This window comes from Corvus hawaiiensis, chromosome 9, assembly GCF_020740725.1.
Source record: "Corvus hawaiiensis isolate bCorHaw1 chromosome 9, bCorHaw1.pri.cur, whole genome shotgun sequence".
Taxonomy (NCBI): Eukaryota; Metazoa; Chordata; class Aves; order Passeriformes; family Corvidae; genus Corvus; species Corvus hawaiiensis.
Window position 1 is genome coordinate 6,796,636 of NC_063221.1, and position 19,127 is coordinate 6,815,762.

Genomic DNA, 19,127 nt, shown 5'->3' on the forward strand with positions numbered 1-19,127 from the left:
GCCTAGAGGACAGCCAGGAGGGAAGTGCTGAGAGCCTTGTGGTCCCCAAGAGCCCTGCAGCCCCCCAGGAGTCACCAGAACATGTGTGTCACAATCAGGGTGGCACTTTGGAACACAGCACCGGAACACAACACCATCATGATGACTGCTGGTGAGTTACCCTCTGCTAGGGGCTTTAGCCCTCTAAACACACCCCAAAAGGTGGACAAAGTGGGATAAAAAAGCAGTATTAAGCTTTGAAATATGGGTCCTCCCTGTAACACAGCCATGCCTTCATGGAAGAGGACATTTGCAAGGGCATCCACCCACCAGCAGGCTGATGCCAGCCCATCTTTTTACATCCAGATCTTTCAGACTTAAATAAAACTTCACAGGGTAGTGGGAGGTGTTGGGCACTGACACTTGCATTGAGTCTTGGGTGGATAAGGTGGGTGATGCCCAGTGTCTTGGTAAGGCAGAGAAGCACATCTTGTGCCCTCCACCCACAGCACCTCCCTTCTCCTGCCCTATGGATGCCACCACATTTGTGCCCAGCCTCTATGAACCACATACCTTTGCTACTTAGGAGGCTGCCATTCAAACTTCCCAGCTCCTGCATGCTGCTGGACCTGCAGGTGCTTTCCAAACAGCCTGTGCTACCCATCCCAAAACACATTTCACAGACTGTCCCAGCTCCAAATCCTCCCATGTGTGCACCGGACAAGCTTGTACCACATATCCCCTAAAGCTGATTCCCCCCCAAAACTCCTTTGGCTCACATTGATGTCACAGCTGGCAACACAAAGCCCAGATAACTTTCTCTTCTCCCCTTGTAGCATCCATAGCCTCCATGGACATGGGGCTGCTGCTGCGAGATCATGTTTTTGTTGACTTTTTCAACACCTTTTTGAACCTTCCTGTAAGTCCACTCTGCACCATAAAACCTGGGACCTTTCAGAGCTCTCCTTAGGTGAACTGTCTGTGGCATTAGAGGCCCCAGGAATACTGGGACTACACCACATACAGGCTGAAAAATGAGGGAAACCTGAGGATCTCAGCTTGGAGATAGAAGTCTAAAAGGGAATTCGATGCCCTTCTCTGTAGTGGGAACTAACTAGAACAGCTAGGCTCTGGGCTCCTCTGCCACCCTCCATCTCTGTCTGCTCTCCCTTTCCATTTTGATCCAGGTTTTTGGCCAGACACCCATTTACATCAGTGGCATGGGCCGGTGGTACCTGTGGCCAGAGCTGCCGAGCCACCTGGTGAGAACATGCCCCTTGTTAGGAGGGAGGAGGGGGAGGAGGAGGGAGGAGGAGCACAGGGCAGGGGAGGGAAGGAGCCGGTTTCTCATCGCCAAGGCCCCGCCCTGGCTCTCCTGTTCGTGCAGCTGGGGGATCATTTCAAACTCAGGCGTCATTTCGCTTTTAAGCCCTGGGCGGAGCACAAGCCATTTAAAGTCCTGCTGCAGTTTATGGGGTCTATCTATGAACACCGAGATCTGGAGCGAAGAAGAGCATGTGTGGTGGCCGAGAAGGACACAAACATCAGCCCCTTGTCCTGTATTCCTCCTGAATTCAACAGGAGTGAAGCCCTGTTGATCACCAGGCTGGCTCAGCCCTTTCCACGCGCGTCCCCGTTCCCCACAGCCGCCAGCGCCGCTTGCAGCGCTCAGATCCCAAAGCAAAAGGGAACCTGCTTCTCTGGCAGCTCCCGGGAATCTGCCATGCCTCCCTGCCTGGGCTCTGGGAAGGCGTGCAGGCTGCTAGGAGAGGCAGCCTCGCTGGAAGCACTGCAGCAGCCGTGCAGCGCCGGGGCTCCCACGTTTGTAGGCACAGCTTTTGGGGACACAAGCAGGGACTATAACTTGAGTATCCCCCTTCTGCCTCAGCATCAGGGTGGCTTTTATCGCCATAAAGCAACAGGGCGCCTTCCCCACCCCCTTCCCCTGTAGCAGGGACCTGTTACTCACCCTAATCCCCGGGCAGGAGCCGGCTCCTTCCCCACAGCTAATCCTCTCCTTGGGCACGGGGTTCGCAACGCAGGATCCCAGCCCGGCGGCTTTACTGGCTTGGCTGGAAAAGCACCGACTGCCTCACTTCTGCAAATCCAGCCTGTGCCTCCACCTCGTCCTCTGCCAGAAGCTCCTGGGTTTCATTCGCTCGGTGGAAGCAGGTGAGTCATCGCGGCATGGAGGAAATCGGATCGGCTTCTCCTCTGCAGCTGGGCTTCCTCTCTCCGGGGCTGTCACTGCCTGGTTCCTGCCCAGTGGGTCGTGCCTCTGCTCCGGGTTAAGAAGGGGTTGCATATCCCATTTTTAGGGATGCACCAGGTCCCGATGGGATGTGCAGGGATTTACTCCACCACTCTGTTAATACAAGCTCCCTAAGTACCTACCTAGGAGAGCTTACCAAGGGGTCCAAGGGTGGAGCGGGGTGGAGAGCACCGTGGGGCACGAGAAACAGAGGTGCTGATGTTTCGGGTTTGCCGCTGCGCAGGGGTGCCCTGGGAAAACATGCTGTGGTCTCTCTTACTGGCAACAAGTCTGGATTATGCTCACTTTGCCCCTAAAATGAGCCTTCTCAGTCCAGCCAGGTGCTTCATCAACCAGCATGTCAACTGCCCCTTGAAAGAAAGCTGTGGCAGCAGGAATGCAGATTCTCATTTCAGAAAAATAAGCAATTCACCAAGGCTTTTCCTGAGTATATTGCTGCTGCTTCTTCAGTTGGGTTGAAACTAAAAGCTGGAGGAAATTGAGGGCAAGCCACAAACTCGGGCAAGAAAAGATGGACATTTGCAAGGAAGAGAGGCACAACAGCTGGACAGGCTGTCCCTGACAGGAGCGAGTTATCCTTGCAAACACCATGTGTGCATCCCACAGCCTGTCTGAAACTCCCAGTTCAGGGTGATTTGCTGGTCTCCCTCCAGCAGTCTCTTTCAGGGAGGTTGGAGGGTGCTGGCGGGAGCTAGAGAGTTTTCTTGCAGGCAACCCCTGATGTCATCTGTGCACTCCATCCTGCAGCCGAGCTCCTGAACTGGCAGAGCGCTGACCAGTGGCTGCTGGAGAGGTGCATCAGTGGGAGCCATGGCATGCGGCACTTCCGGGCCTTCGTCCAAGGAACAGCAGGTGGGCACGGGATGCTCCACAGCCCCTTCCCAGCCAGCCATGGGCCACCTGTCCAGCAGGACACTGGCACAGAGCTGGGGGCATGGGTAAGATCCCAGAGAAAGCTTTGGAAGGTGAGCCAGCAGCAGAGCTGGGAGGAAGATGCATAACCCTGGCTTTTCTCTGCTTTTCCCTCGGTTCATCCAGGTGATCTTTCCTTCTGCTTCATCCATCCTCGGGGCTTTCAGGGACTCCTTCCGACTCCCAGCCCTTGTCTGATCCATAGGGGAAGAACTGATTGACTTCTGGCTCATCACTGAAAGGCTCCTGGATCTGGACGAGTCAGATAGGAGTCAGAGAGACCTGTTCTTGTCCCTGGTCCACAGGCTGAGAGCCACTCACTTGCGTGAAGGCTCCAGTGTCATCACCCTCTGCACCACCACAGGAGCTGGGGATGAGCACTGCCCTTCCAGAGAGGTGGTCTTTCCTGGATATTCGCAGGGAGGTGGGATACCATCACCTTCTTGGTTTGGCTGGGGAACTGCATGGAGCCATCTCCCCATCGTAATTCCCTGCATCCATTTCAGGATCACTGCCGAAAGCCAAGCACATCCAGTCCATCAGCACAAGGAGGGAGATCCTAAGCAAGATGCAGGAACAGGCCCTTTTTATGATTCAGAGTTACTGGCTCCCTAAATTCTTCATGCACTGCAAGATGGGAATGGAGGAAGAGGAATCATGCCAGCCTTTGCTCCAGGAATATCAGGAACGTTTATCACAGGCCAGCTGGCAGGAAGCCCCAGGCCTTTCAGAGCCCTTCCCCACAATGCACATCAAAAGGAGACAGGGTGTGTCAGGGCCCTACTGCAGCCTGAAGACCAAAGCAGAAATGTGGGCTCTGGTCAAGGACGGGAGAGACACCCAAGAAGTGAAGATGGCCACTTTTCAGGTGAAACCAGAGAGGCAGCCAGGGCCAGCTGGGAGAACAGAGGAATTGTGTCTGGATAAGGATGCTTTGGGATCGATTCCCCAGCAGTCAGAGCATCCTGCAAATACTGCCTTTGGAGGCAAACGAGGAGTAACCTTTCCTGGAAGACCTCAGTCCAGTGCAGAGCAGGATCTAGAAAACCTCTGTAAGGAGAAAATCTTCTCTGACCTGCTTCCCTCTGCATCTCTTGCCCAGCTGCCATCCTTGAAAAAGCCAGTCAAGACCTTGGATTTCCTTCCCTGGGCCCTTAGTGCTGAGGCCTGTGCGGGACGGCCCTTCAGAGACTTCCTGCAGTGCCAGAACCGGTCCATGGAGACTCATCTCCTGGATCTGTGGCACGACCTGGAAGAGTTTCTGCCTGTGGTGCTGGACTCCAGCAGAGAAAACAGCTTCTTCCTGCACCATTTGATTGGGGAAAAGATCTGCAAGACCTACCTGGAGGAGGACAGCTTTGAGAAGCTTCCCTTGGACACCAGGACTGTCGTGAGTTTGTGGAACCATCTGATGTGTGGAGAATTCTCCCCCTGGATATTCAGAGCACAGAAGGAGATTTGCAAGGTACACAGGGGTGCTGGCAGTGGTCAGCCTGGGAGGTACAGCTGGCATTGGCCCTCCTGTGGTGATGTGAGGGCTGTGAGAATGTTTAGGAATTGAGGCATTTGGAAAATTAAGAGGAAAAGAGATTAAGAAGGGAAAACTTGTGGTCACCTTGTACTGGACCAGTGACCAAGATGCTCCAGGCCAGTGGAGAGGAGCATCCTCACTAGTTTGCTGGGCAGTAGAGCAGAGGTGAGCAGTCACTGAACATCTCTGATGACCCTGGCTAGATGCACATTCCAAGGGCTAGGAATGACAGGGCAGTGGCCACCCTTTTGCATCTGTCACTGGTTCCAGCACAACCCCAGTAAAACACATTTAGCACCCCAGCCCTTCTGGGCAGCCCCTGGGCAGCCCAATGGACCAAGCTGGATGTGCAGGCTTGTCCTGGGCATCTCAGCAAGTTGTGAGCCACCCATGGCACCAGCACTGTGGCACTGCCTGAGCACAATCCCCCTTTGCTCCTCCTCAGCTGCTCTGCTGCCTCTATGAGGAATTTCTGGCTGACGATGACAGGACGTTCCTCCAGTTTATGGTAAGGGGAATGCAGAGGGGCATCCTCGGGGGGGTGTGCAGGCACCAGTGGGGATGTGAAAAATTGGAGAGAGAAAGAAGGAGGGACAAGAAACCCAGCATTAGCTGGAGGTCCAGCATCCCAGGATATCCGCAGCCAATGCTGCCACAGGGTGACACAGCAGATCCTACCCAATTCCAGCTTCCTGGAGCAATGATCCTTAGCTCTTCCAGCATAGCATCCTCTTAAGTTGGCAGCACTGCAGGCACACCCTGCAAGAGCTCCCCGAGACAGGCGGTGATCCTGCCTAAAAGCAGGGAGAAACATATTTGCAGGCTTTTAGGGCAGGCAGGGGTGAGCCCAGCGCTTCTGGGAATTGATCTCCCCTGGCTTTTTTCCTTGCCCACCCTACTAATGTGTAATTATTACTGCTATTAATGTGACTCATGTGCATGACACACATGGGATGACCCTGTCCCAGCAGCAGTATCTGGCCGGCACAAGGGGGAAGAAGCCATGCAGCCTTTTAGCCTGTGACTCAACCACCCTCAGGTTTTCCACATACTTTTTTCTACCAAAAAGGATGATATAAGAAATCAGAGTCACACAAGCACTCTTCCCAGACTATTATTCCTCCTGGCATCAGAAATCCCATAATACCTACCCCAAATTCCAGCATTACACCCAGAAACATCCTTGCAGGCAGAACCCCCTGAGCATCCCACCTGCTTTGGTACCTGCACAACCTATGCAGGCAATTTTTTTCACTGCAGATGGTGTTCTTCAAACCAACTGTTTTCCCCAAAATGAAATGTCAAATCAGCAGCTGATCCTGGAATTGTTAAGGAGAGGCTGTCAGGGCTTGGTATCCTCAAAGACCTGGCTCCCAGAGTCTCAGCCAGTGATAGCTGACCATTTTGGAAAAGTCAGCTGGCAGCTCCTGACCCTGACTCATTAACTGCTCTTGGTTGGAAGTTAATTAGCTGCCCAGGTTTTTGTGCATCTCTTGTCAAGGAAATCTCCCCTCCGAGGCCAGAACTGGTCTGGGAGTACAATTAGCACTGCAGCAGGCGTTGGGGTTGTGCTCTCTGTGGGCACGATCCCCTGAGCCAAACTCCTCCTGGGTCTCCTGCTCTGGTGTCAGGGGAACTGCTGTGGGCTTAGCAGGTTTATTTTTGGTGCCTGCTCTCAGATCTCAACCAGAAACCAGCCACTCTGCCCCTGCTTGGCGAGCTGTGCAAACTGTTTGTCCATGGGGAGAGGCAAAACCTGCAGGAGGGTCTTGGGAGGGATGAGGGAGGCACTCCCAGGGCACCAGCTGGAGCCAGCCCCAGCGACAGCAGCCAACAAAACAGGACGCAAGGCTACCAGGCTGCTGGGGACACCTTCAGGGTTGTTTTCAGCCCTCCTGGAGGGATGTTGAACTCTTCAGGAAAGCTGCAAGGCCATGTCTGGCCTACCTCTGGCTGCCTGTCCCCAGTACATTCCAGCTGCAGGCAGCTGTGAGCTGGATTTAGGCAGCTGCATGGGTAGGTGTAAGGTCTATGCTGAACTTTGTGTTCACATAGATTCCTTCTAGACTGCCTAAAGCTCAAGCAGAGATCTAAATTGGGCAGGTTTGTAGTCTGACGCACAGTAAAACATGTGGGCACAGTGCTGGAGATGCGGAAGATGCTGTGTGCCATCATCCTGCCCTCTTCTCGCCACAGGCTCCAGGGAGCGATGTCCCCATGCCCAAGGTTCCAGGCCATGCTGCTGGCAGATGGGAACATTTCTACCTGTCACAGAGGATGAACCAGTCCCTGAAGCTGAGCCAGGTCTTGCATGGCACAAGGAGCTTGGAAGGGATCTCCTCTGAGCACTGGCAATTACTTGCTGCTCGGGACCTCCAGAAAGGGGGTTCCATCCAGGCAGAGATGAAACTGTTCCTTGGCAGCACTGGTAAGAGGAGGCTCAGAATTCCTGATGTGGCTCACGTTGGCTGAAGCCAGTAAAGTGTATTTTATGCTCTGGCAGTGACCAGTGACCCTAAACAGGTCAGGGACATCATGGAGTGGGTTGGTACAGTGGGTCTGGGAGCCTTCATTTGTAATCAAAGCTTTGGCAGTGATCTAAGGGCCAAATTCTCTGGCCAGTACCAGAGCCACATCCCTGCACTGGCCTGGGTCACCAGATCAAATGAAGGCTACAGCAAAGTGACTAAAGCCCAAAGCTCCTGCCACCCCAGTTCCACATCTTGGCCTTTTCCTGAGGATGCTGGGACTGGCCATGCTGGTGCTACTGGTGTAACCCCTCAGCTTTGTTCTCTCATGCAATTTTTTGAGAATGACACCAAGTTTCTGGGCACCTGTGGTCACCTGTAGCACCCCTGTAACTTGTGGGCCATCAGTTGTACCCAAAAAATGCAGTGTCACAGGTAGAGCATGGAACAGGACACACAAGGAAGGTAACAAGTCAAAATCCAGCCCTCAGAGCCAGTGCTGAAGGGCTGTCATAGCCAGAGGTAATGGACATGGGATCTGTCCCCTCTCCTCTCTCTGATGCAGAATTCCAGAGGATGATGGCAGATGAGCTGGCTGTGGGTAGCCCAAGCAAGGAAGAGGAGCTTCTGCAGCTGATGAGTGCAGCACTTGGTGAGTTCAGTCCGGGCAGACAAGAGGCAGGGTGGGCTCCCAAACATCAATCACCCTTGTGGAGGTGCTCCAGGGACTGAGTGAGTAGGGGTCTTCCTTGCAGGCATTGCATCATCTGGTGGAACTTCTCCAGAAGGAAAGGCCTATCCATCCATGACAGGCTGTATTCTGGGGCATTAATCCAGCCAGGGAGGGTGGGAATGGGGGATTTCTCTGAAGCAGATGCTGAGGAGGTCAAACCATGAGAGGTGAAGAGCTCCCACAGTACTCAGTGTCTCCTGAGCCAGAGTCACCACACAGACACCATGTGGAGGCTCCAGGGTCAAGCTGTGAGCAGGCTCTGGCTGTCATTTGAGGAAGAGGCCAGCCCTGTTCTGTCCCCACAGCTGTTGCATCCGAGAGGATTGCTAGAGAGAATGCTGCTGCTGCTGCAAGAAAGAAGTCATCTAGAAGACACAGGTCTGGCACTTTGCAGCACAGAGCTTTGCTATTTCCACTCTTTCAGATTTTTCCCTGTCATGCCACTGCTCCCAGTTTGGTCATTTGGCCCTTTCAGATGTAGGCATAGGTGGCCTGTGGGTCTAAACTGCAATTACCAGGGAAAGGAGAAAAATTAACACCCCCACCCTCTACCCCCTGTTCAGATTTACTCTTCACATCTTGTGCAGGTCTCATGCACTTCATCCTCAATCAAGTCCTGGAATGCCACCTCGGCAGTGCTCAGATTCCCAGAAAAATCCCTTAAAATCACTCTGTAGCGATACTTAAATCTCTGGACTTGTGTCTTACCTCCTGAGAATACTCTAGCCGTGAGTCCTTGCAGCTCCACACTGGGACATAAAGCAAATGGAAAAATGATGGTGAGCACCTGGGTTGAGCTGATTTCTTCAGCCCAATTATGCAAATGCACCCTGCTCAACGTCCATCCCACCCCAAGGGGCCAGACAGCAACTGCTATAAATGCATTTTTCCATGAACCATCAGCCAGTACATTGATATTCCATCCAGACCCTCACCCCAAACCTACCAAATCACTTCTGGGCCTGCAGGCTGCTGGACTGGAGGAGGAAACCCTGCAGATAAGCAGGACAGACAACCCCAAGGCTGTCAAGTGCAAGAAGAGAGCCCAGGGGAGAGTATCTAGTGCCCTGTACCATTGTCCAACCTCCTCCAGGAACAGAAGTCCAGTGGGACCCCAACCCTGGGGCTGCCCCCTATCAGCTGCTTCCCCCCCTTCCACCAAACTAGTGCCCTCCTCATGCATCTGGCTGCCCTTGATGCTCTCTCTGCTCTCCCATCTGGCAGGGTTAAGGAGCAGGATGAGGAGGATGAGGAGGATGAGGAGGATGAGGAGGATGAGGAGGAAGAGCAGTACCAGCAGAAGAAAAAGAAGCAGAAGCAGACACAGAAGCAGAAGCAGAAACAGAAACAGAAGGAACAGCAGCAGCAGCAGCAGGAGGATTTGTTGCCCTGGAGCAAAAAGCCCAAGTCTAGGCGTCGTCATCAGATGCAGGAAGGCAGAGAGGAACTCAAGACAGAGAGAATGGTAAGGAAAGACACTATCTGCTGGCAGGCTGAGGATGTTTGCCAGGCAAGAAAGTGAGGAGATGCTGTGAGACAAATGATGTCACATAAATGGGGTGAGGTTGCAAAATGGCAGCAGGGAAAGTGTTTCTCCTACGGGCTCTGGAGTCCTGCTCACACAGACTTCACCACATCTGGTCAGGACTGGCCAAGTGATTCACACCATCACCTGTGGCCACCAGTGAAACTGAGAAATACTGGAAAGCAAAGATGATGGATGGGTCACAAATCCCACTGCCAAGGCTACTCCAGCTCACAGTGGTGGGTCCAAACAGGAGGGCTCTGTCCAGGAGCAGCCCCTGGCTGATGCCACCTGTACCATGTCTCCACAGCAATGGGCTTGGGATGCCATCCGGGAGCTTGTCAGAAGCTTCTGCAAGTTCCAGAGGGAGATGGAAAATTACAAACGCCGTGTGGAATTTGAGGAGTTTCTCCGTCAGGAGAGAGGAAACGAGAGGGAAAGTATGTCCAGTGTCCTGCCACCCCTTCTCCTCCCTCCCCAGGACATGCCTGGGTTTAGGTAGAGAAGAAAATGGAGGAAACGTGTGCCTTATCTCCCACAACCATGACTTATTGCCCCGTTACGCTGTTGCATCTCTCTCAAACAATGTTGTCTATGCAAGTTTGCATCCCTGCCTCAAAAAAAAACCCCAAACCAGGAAACACTAAATGGAGCTAAGGTGAGACAGGCCAGAAAAATAAACAAAAGGAAATTATTTTCTGGGCAACAGGGAGCTGACCTAAACAGAAAGTTTACTCACAGGCTTGAGAGGAGGCTGGAAAAGCAGTTAGAAAAGTAATCTACTAAACACACAGAAACCCCGTATAGATAAGAGAATTTTTTATATGGGGGAAACAACAGATTTTTCCCTTTCATCCTCACTCATCTGCTTGTGGGCTCTGTCAGAGCCAGGGCAACAGCTAGACACACCAGGGGGCTTTAGGAACAGGTCATTCCCTATGGAAACAGTGAACATAAAGACTCCATGGGTGCAAAGAGGAGGAGGGATGGAGGAGATTACTAAGCTAGTTGGAAGGTGTCATCCACAGAGGTAGAAAGGTCCTCAGCAAATTGAATGCAGGTAAGGGAAGCACAGGTGAGGTGAAGGAGCAAACTCAGTGCTGGGGAGCAGGACGCAGCATCTCTTCCCCTGTCTCAGACCTGCCCATCAAGGAGAAGAAGAGCCAAAGTCTCTCAAGGACCCCCCGCTCCCTCAAGGGCAAAGCCCGGCTCGAAAAGGTGACCCTGATAAAACGCTGCATTTTGGACAAACAGGTCATCGTCGTCAACTTCCTCGTCGATGACCTCCGCTTTTACCTGGAGATGGACAAGTAAGTTCTTCCTCCACCAGGTGCTTGGGTACCACCACAGAATCCCAGAATGGTTTGGGTTGGAAGGGACTTTAAAAGTCATCTTGTTCCAACTCCTGGCCATGGGCAGGAACATCTCCCACCGGACTGGGTTTCTCAGAGCTCTATCCAACTTGGCCTTGGCACCAGCCTCCCTTGGCCCTGGCCCAAAGCCATGTCTGATTGAGACCTCCAAATCCTCCACTTCAGCTTGCAGTCATTCCCTTGCTACAGGTTCCTGTTTGAAATCCTTTTGGTTTAGTAGTCCCAAGCAATCCAACATTTTGCCTACACCGTTCTGGAAGTCCCAGTTGTGGTGGCATTTCTCCCTTGACTTTGTCCATGTTCCCAACAAAGCTGTAAGACCAATCCATGGCCAATGGACACCAGCCCTACAGCCAACACCCCCACAACAGGCAAATCCCCAGCTTTCAGTCCTCCTCTTTTCCCAAAAAGGGAGAACATCACCTGCCCCAGGTGAATCCTAGGACCACGAGGGTGGCAGAAGAGGGAGGTGGCTTTTCATATCTCCTGTGTCACTGTTCCACACCTTGAGGACTGCTTTTTCTGGCCAAGCAAATACTAACTTAAGCAAGAACATGACTGTCTAGCCTGGCAGTTACCAGCACTTGTCTCAGAGCAAGACTCCACGTGCCTTTGCAGGTTTTCCAGGTTGGCTGACTCCGTGGAAGCTGTGGCACCCTGCAGCATGCAGTCAGAAAAGCACATTGCCTTTCTCAAAAAGAAACTTGACATCATCAGCAGACTCTTCCTGAACTCTGATATCCCCCCAAAGCTGCGGGTGAGACCCTGGGACCTGCCCAGGAAGGCTGGAGACTGCTGCCAGCTCACTGCTCAAGGCAGCGCAGCTGGGAACAGTGGTGGCGAAAGAGAAACAGGCAGGGGTCTGGATCTGCTGTGGTGATTTTGGGGCATGCTCTGGAGCTTGGGACTTCTACATGGGCTGTGAGGGGTGGGAAGCAATCCCCCACCAGACCCAGATAGACTGAGAACAAGCATGTGAATAAGGATGGAAGAAATGGGGATTATCCATTACCTGCTGGACAAATGCCATGGCTGAAGCATCAGGATGCTGCTGCACAGCACCAATCCAGTCCTTGCACTGTCCAGAAGCCAATGCCACCATCACCTCCTCCCCACTGCACCCACTCCATCCCCTTCCAGTAGCACTGCCATCTCCCCTTTGGAGAGCACAATGCTTTCCACAGAAATCCAGGTGGGATCCTGCCCTTGTGTCTGGGGCATGCAGCCAGGATGTAATTTGGTTCTTTTCTTAAAGACTGCTGAGGTGGGGCCAGGGAGAGAAACCCAGCCCCGTCAGGAGTGCTGCAAACTGTTTTGGTTTCTTCTGTGCCCAGGTCAACATCTCTGATAAAGAGAGGGATTTAATCTGGCGTTTATCTTCCAAGGGGCCAGTGACCCGGGCCATCTACCACAATGCCAAGGTCACCCTCTTCCCCATCCTGATGTACTTCTGGAGAAGGTACCTATCTATCCCCTCTCTCCCAAGGTGGAGGAGGCTCTGTGGATGCCAGCCTTTATCTCCAGCCACTCGTTCCTCTGACATGCTGAAAATGCAGATGAAACACTCCCCAGGGGCTCAGCTGGAATTTTCTCCTTGGAGCTTCACTGTCTCTGGTGTTTCTCACGCAGGTTCTGCACCTGGACAGTGATGAGGAGCTTTTGGGCCTATGCAGAGGTCAGGAGCTCTGAGATCCATGACGAGGAGAGGAACTTTCAGCTCATGAAGGGGGACAAGAGCTCCCGGGTCCAAAAGGAGGAGAAGAGTTCTCAGGTTCCCAAGGCAGGCAGGAGCTCCTGGGACCACAAGGAGGACAGGGTTCCAGCCTCTTCACCTCCTGCAAAAACCTCCTCCAAAGTACCCAAGATCCACGGTCCCAGGAAGCTGGTGGCCACTCCCTCTGCTGCACGTTTTGCTCCAGGTTTGTTCTTCCAGTGCAGACACATCCAGACCTGGGGGTTTGGTATTCTACAGGGTTCCCTTTAAAAGACCCCCTCTTTCATACAGCTTTGAGGCTGTATGTGGTGTAGGCCTGCTGGAAAAATGGAATGGAGTATTTTTTTCCTGTCAAAATGAGTCAAAACTGTCCAGTGGGATTTTAGAAATTTTCTTTGGTGAATAGGGAAGTGAGCACAGAGACTTCCCAAGCAAAGAACTGTTGTGTAATTCCTATTTATTTCAATAACCGAGTTAAAAATACTCAGGAATACCCCATGAAACAGAAATAAAAACCCCAATCTTTTGGGTTGCAAATCAAATGGGAGCAGGAAAAGGAGAACAACTGTGCAGCCAGGCACAGTGGCATTCCATGGAGGGTGCTTTGAATATCTGGAATGGAGAATAAGCTCCATCAGGATTTGAGGTGACGCATCCAGGGAAAGAGATGTTTTTTCTTTCTCATACACTTGTTTAGTTTCAGTACACTGAATAACTCTAAACTGAACAACACAAAGTGGTGCTGAGTGCTGTCAGTCAGCCTGACAACCCACTCCTTGGCTGAATATTCATTTGGAAATTGTCTAATTGATTTTTGATTAAAGGGGAAACCGAAATAGGCACATACTAATCTTGCTTTGACGGATGAGTGGGCATCAGCAAGCTGCTGTTCTGCTCCCTGTCATTTATCACTGTCAAGTTCTGGTTAAAAAGCAGCAGAGTTTGAGGGTTTGGATCCCTCCAGGCATGTGCTTGAGCTCCTGGTCCACAGCAGGGCTGGGGTGACAGAGCCCTGTGCTCCAGGAATGCCAAGCCATCTCTGTAGCTCAAACCACCTCACACCTTGAGTATTTCCATGGACAACATCCGATGTTCAGCTTGGGTCTCCACCTTGTTACAGAGCTTCACTGCACTTCCAGGACCTTCTCAAATGTAGTTGTTTTAATGCAAAAGTCACCAAAAAACCTCATGTATCACATATGTATTCCAAGCTAGTGACAAGAACAAGGACAGTGTTTTCCAGGGTCTTCAGGGAGCAGAGAGAGTGACATTTAAACTGATTCAGATTAGAGATAAGGAAGTTGTTTTTTACACTAGAGGGTGGTAAAACACTGGTACACGTTGCCCAGAGAAGCTGTGGCAGCACTATCCCTGGAAATGTTCAGGATCAGGTTGGACAAGGCTCTGAGCAACGTGGTCTAGTGGAAGATGTCTCTGCTTATGGCTGGGGGCTGGACTAGATGGCCTTGAAAAGTCCCTTCCAACACAAATTATTCTGTGATTAAATCAGTGCAAACTGTTGCAAGGGTTAGGACAGTCCCAAGCAGCACAGCCTGCTTTTAACTACAGCCACAGAGAGCAACTGCACTGGGAGCTGCTCTGGACACATAGAAGACTGATCCCTCCAGCATGGACATTAATCACACAGAGACTGTCCCTGGGACAATAGTCCCCAAGCCACCGCTCCTTGCTGCATCTCACAGGGATGAGTAATGGGAGCCAGGCAGAAAAAATCCCTCAGCTTTCCTGGCATGTGGGGACAAGAGTGTGACCCAAAATAGCTGCTGTTTCTGACTGTGCTGATGTCCACACCAGCTCCTGAGACACTTTTCTGCACCTTAGGCTTTCACCAATGACGTTTCTCTAAGGATCTTGCTTTTCTGACGTTTAGATAAAAACTTGCTTTTGAGCTGGGGGGGAAAAATTTGGTTTTGTTGCCTTTTAAAAAGCACCGAAATTGCTGGGGAAAACACCTGTAATTTCAGAGAAAACCTCCTGTCACCCACCTTATTTTGAGGGCTGCGCAGATGCCGTGTGAGGAGGGCTTGGCGGTGGCAGGCAGGGACCTGTGAGCCATCACCAGGCGTCACTGTGGCACTGTCGCTGCCTGAAAGCCTGGCCACACTGCCCGACCCCAGGGTGACTCCTGGGACAAGCTGCCCAGGCAGACACAAAGCCTGGCACATTTCCCTATCTCCCATTTCTTCCACCCAGGACCCCCCCAGCCTTGCCACAGCACCAGGTTGGGACACGTCACCCCCACCCTGCAGCCCCCAAACTGTTTTGCAGTCAGGGAGATCTGGGTAACTCAAGTCCTTGCTCAGCTATCCTTCCTTGTGCTCTGGGCAAGCCCCAAGTGATTTGAGGGGGACAACACAGCTGTACTCCCTCATTTGCCATTGGAGCACTCCATGTCTTTTCCCTCACCAGGTAAAAAGCCTATCATTATCTTCACGTTGTCAGAAGGGCTTGAGCTCCTGCTGCCACGGCCCCAGAAGAAAACTGAGCCTTCAGAGGAGCAAAAGGGTGAGCCAGCACTGAAAGGGACCCTCCTGCTCCTGAGGGGAGCTCTGGCAGCGGGGATGGGAGCTGGGCTTGAGGGCTCCCTGCAGCAGCCCATGGTGGGAAGTTTGTGCCGTTGTTTTTCTCAGATTCTGATCTGAGTGGGGAGAAGAGGCCATCGCTCAGCGAGTCTGCCCTGCAGGGCAGGTAGGTGGTCCCAGAGGTGTTCACCTCCTCCAAACCACACCAGCACAGGCTGTGGCTCCCCTTAAATCCCAAGAGGTTGTGCAGGATATTGCTCACCCCCACCATCTCCAGTAATAGTCACAGAAAACTCCCAGCTGCTGCACCTCTCCATGCCTAGAACTCCTCCCTGGGACACAGCCCTCTGCTCATCCCTGATCACCCACTCCATGGCCAGAATTCCTCCTTGGGAGCACACAGCCATGTGCTGGTTCCTGATCACCCTCACCCTGCCTCCAGCAACAGCAGCCACTGATGCAGTATCTCTTCCTTCCCTCCAGGAACTAAGGGTAGGACAGCCTGCCCTTGAGCTGGAGCCCTCCCAAAACACCACCCACATGAGTGGGATCCAAGGAAGCTGAGCAGCCTGGACACAAGGAATTGTTTGCACTTAGTCAGCAATAAAACCTAAAAATAAAGCAATTCACAGCATCCTCCAGCTTACCTGGTGACAGCACAGCAGCTCACAGCTCTGCAGTCGTAGCAGGGACATGCTGTGACATGTGTTACCAGCTGAAATACCACACAAGTCTCCTTCCTCACATGTATCTGTAAAAGGTATCTCAGCTCCTCACCTTTCTACACAAATTAAATACTTCCTGAGGGTGGCAAGGCTGAGAGAGCCTACTTGGTTCACTTAGCTGTCCCTGGCTGCTGAGATGGTGCCTGTTTTGCCAAAGCTTTTCTGATTTTCCAACAAAATCAGCTCGTGCTTGACTGGGGCTTCAACATGCTTTTTTTTGGTGAGGTTTTGGTTTTTTGTTGGTTTTTTTAAAGCCAGTATGTTTAAAAAGCACTAACCAAATCATAGCAAAGGCCCCAATTTTCCCCAGGTGAAACTGAGTCAAAGTGGCTTTGCCAAGTCACCAGGAAGCTGCGGAAATCACAAATATTCTTTGGACCTCATGAAGAAAAGACCACAACCTTTATCAGTTTGTCAGAGGCAAGCTCTCAGCTTTGTCATTTTCAGCTATTTTTAACCACTTTTTAATCCCAGATCCTAGAAGAGTGCAACCTGGGAATAACACCAGGTACATTTTGAAGGCAGATGACAACATGTTTCGTATTTATCTCTTATGATTATCAACACTTTGCTTCTTGAGGATTAAAACTACCCAAACCCAGTAACTTTTACTTAAATGAAGTGCTTGGGAAGCTGATGCCATTTCTACAACATGAAATGTGACCAACTCTCAAAATTGCCCTTGTGCTGGGAGATGATTTTGCCCTGAAAGCTTTCAGGCCCAAAAACTTGCTGTGTTTTTGTGAGCCCTTCACTAATGCTCCTGAGCCCAGCTGAGCCCAGGCCCTCAAAGGCCTCACAGAAGTGCCTGAAGCCCAGCACAGCAAAACCACAGCTAAGAACAGGCTTCACTCCACTGCTTCTGTGGGCTGGTTTGTGGGTTTGTTTTTCAGAGCAGCAGATGAGGCATGCTGAGCTGGGAGCACCCCTGTGCACACAAACATGTCCTCAGCATGCAAGACCCAGGACAGAGAGAATCTGATCCCATCACACTGGGCTGAGCCAGCTGTCCTGGGGGGCCCCAGCAGAGGAAAAAGGCAGAGGCACAGCAAATACAGGCAGCACAGCAGGGGAATGAAGTGTGTGGGGCCAAATCACACCTTTGGGAACCATCCATGGGCTGCAAACCTGCCCAGGGCAAAGGAAAGCAGCACCTCCCAGGTCGGCATCGATGCTGGGAGCCATCAGCACTAATTTTGGCAGTTGGTTCTGCCACCAGCTGTGCCCCAGACACTGCCACACCACCCAGCTGCAGTACTGCCCGCTGGTTTTCCATCCTGCCTGGCTTCTCATGGAGCACTGGCCCATCCTTCTGGGAGAGGCAGGCTGGTATTTTCTCCAGCCTTGCTCCCAGTCCTGCATTCTTTCCTCCCATGGTCTGATGCTCTGGGAGCAATCTGCTCTGCAGATGCTGTGCATGGATCAGATTTCTCCTCTGACAGCAGCCTGTTGGTGCTTCTGGCTTCTCAGAAAGCAGGACACAGCTCCGCAGAGCACAGGAGCCATCCCTGGAAATTCTTCCCAGCAGCCAGATTGCCCCAGAGAGATAAGTCACAGCCTCCCTGAGTTTAATCACTGCTCTGTTTTGGGCATGCCTTTTGAGGCTGCCAAGTCCCAGGCCTTCAGTGAAACAGCCAAGTGATGGAAGAAGATGCAGAGGTCACAGAAAGCTGGAAACATGGCATTTTGCAGGAGGCTGGAGGAGCCCGGCCCGTGGCCTCACTTCTCCTCATGCAAGAGCAGAAATGCTGCTGTAGCACAGGGCACCCCATAGCCCCCTGCTCTCCCTGCTGCTGAGAGCTGAGCACACATCTCTGGGTGTCATCCTGCCTTCTGGGCATAAGAAAGGCACAGTGAGCAAGAAAAAAAGAGCAGGGAGGAAGGGTAAACACCCAAAAATATTGGCACAAGAGGAGTCAGCATTCTCCTGGTTGCATTTTCTTATCAACAGTTGTGTAGTCAAACTTCTATTACATATTTAAAAGGTTCCCAGGACGGTTACAGCGGGGATTCTGCAACACAATGTATCAAAACAGGAGGCCCATAGAAAGAAGTATATAAGGACAGATTCTTGGTAGATGTTTCAGAGATGTTTATTTCTCCAGCCGTATGGCCAGGGCTCTGCCGAGGAACTCCCGCAGTCACAGGACCGAGGAACCTTGCCCGCGCAGGGAACACAAACCAACCAATGGGGAACGAGGCTGAGCAGGGACAGGGAAACCCCGTGCCTCCCCTCAGGGCCCCTCTCCCAGGGCTACACGGCGGGGGAGGAGACCCTGACATTTCACCCGTTTTATTTTAATAAAAGGAGAATGAAAACAGCTGGGTAAACATAACAAGAACCGTTTTCAAATAATACAAGCCACACTCCTGAGCCTTTAAATGTCCAAACAGATTCTCTGGAACATCTTAAGGCTGACAGAAGGGAGACAGGACTCTCTGGGCATGCTTTGTGGGGAAACTGAGGCAGGAGAGGGTTTAATTTCTTCCCTCCCCCTTTTCATCCCCCCCTCGGCATCGGAGAGGAATTGTAGGGAAAGGGAATTGTATAGGGAAGCCATGGGGTGAAAAACGGATTAGGAATAAACTGGGGATGGGGTAAATTTAGGAAGGGGTTCATATTGGGTATAGGGTAAAACGGGAAAGGAGGTTGTGGGTAGGGAAGCTGCTGGGATGGATATTGTTTATAATTTTGTGTATAACAGCTGCCTTTGACTGGAATACCTCCAGGCCCAGTAACATTCGCTGCTTGTAAACCCTTCTTTCCTTGTACTATATCAAATTGTACAACTTCCCCATCTCCTACACTTCGCAGGTAATTTTTAGGGTTATTCCTTTTAATGGCAGTTCTATGGATGAATAAATCTTCCCCTGTATCATCTTGTGTTATAAATCCATAGGGTTTTTTTACATTGTATCATTTCACAGTTCCTGTGATTTTCGTTGTTATAACTTATCCTATCACGTGCTTGCGTGTTTGTCGTGGCTGCTGGTCCTGCGTGGCCGCCGCCTCACTGACTCTGATGTCTTGGCCGGGCCCCCGCATTGCGGCTGCTCCTCACCCTCCGAGCGGCGCTGCTCCGGCGTCTGCCTGAGCTCTGCAAGGCCCCGCGTTGCCATCGCCGCCGGTCCCGCGCCCTGCGAACGGTTCCGCTCCGCCAGCTCCACGCTGCTTTGAGTGCGGCCCCATTTCGGCTCGGCGCTGTGCTGCACAGCTTCTCGTGTTGCTATGGAAACCACCACTTCTCGTTCTATGGGGCTCTCCAAGCTGTGTGCTCGGAGCGGGCTTCCATGCCGAGCCCTGGTTCCTGGCTGCTTGTGGCCCACAGCACCCGCGGCGCCTGCAGCATCG

The 19,127-nt window shown here is 52.1% G+C and overlaps 1 protein-coding gene across 1 annotated transcript in view; it reads left to right on the top strand.

Moving 5' to 3' along the window:
• The window catches only part of RGSL1 (regulator of G protein signaling like 1), a 26,095-nt gene extending 8,094 nt beyond the window's left edge, over window positions 1–18,001 (top strand). Inside the window, exons 3-19 of the mRNA XM_048312925.1 lie at window positions 99–151; window positions 816–898; window positions 1,167–1,241; window positions 1,409–1,538; window positions 1,849–2,151; window positions 2,999–3,103; window positions 3,369–3,521; window positions 3,661–4,628; window positions 6,891–7,122; window positions 7,728–7,814; window positions 8,201–8,373; window positions 8,864–8,996; window positions 9,591–9,860; window positions 10,559–10,730; window positions 11,412–11,550; window positions 12,128–12,712; window positions 14,938–18,001. Of these exons, the coding sequence (XP_048168882.1) occupies window positions 99–151; window positions 816–898; window positions 1,167–1,241; window positions 1,409–1,538; window positions 1,849–2,151; window positions 2,999–3,103; window positions 3,369–3,521; window positions 3,661–4,628; window positions 6,891–7,122; window positions 7,728–7,814; window positions 8,201–8,373; window positions 8,864–8,996; window positions 9,591–9,860; window positions 10,559–10,730; window positions 11,412–11,550; window positions 12,128–12,442 (3,391 nt within the window). The 3' untranslated portion in view covers window positions 12,443–12,712; window positions 14,938–18,001. The remainder of the gene's footprint in view (window positions 1–98; window positions 152–815; window positions 899–1,166; window positions 1,242–1,408; window positions 1,539–1,848; window positions 2,152–2,998; window positions 3,104–3,368; window positions 3,522–3,660; window positions 4,629–6,890; window positions 7,123–7,727; window positions 7,815–8,200; window positions 8,374–8,863; window positions 8,997–9,590; window positions 9,861–10,558; window positions 10,731–11,411; window positions 11,551–12,127; window positions 12,713–14,937) is intronic.
• The last annotated feature ends 1,126 nt before the right edge of the window (window positions 18,002–19,127 follow it).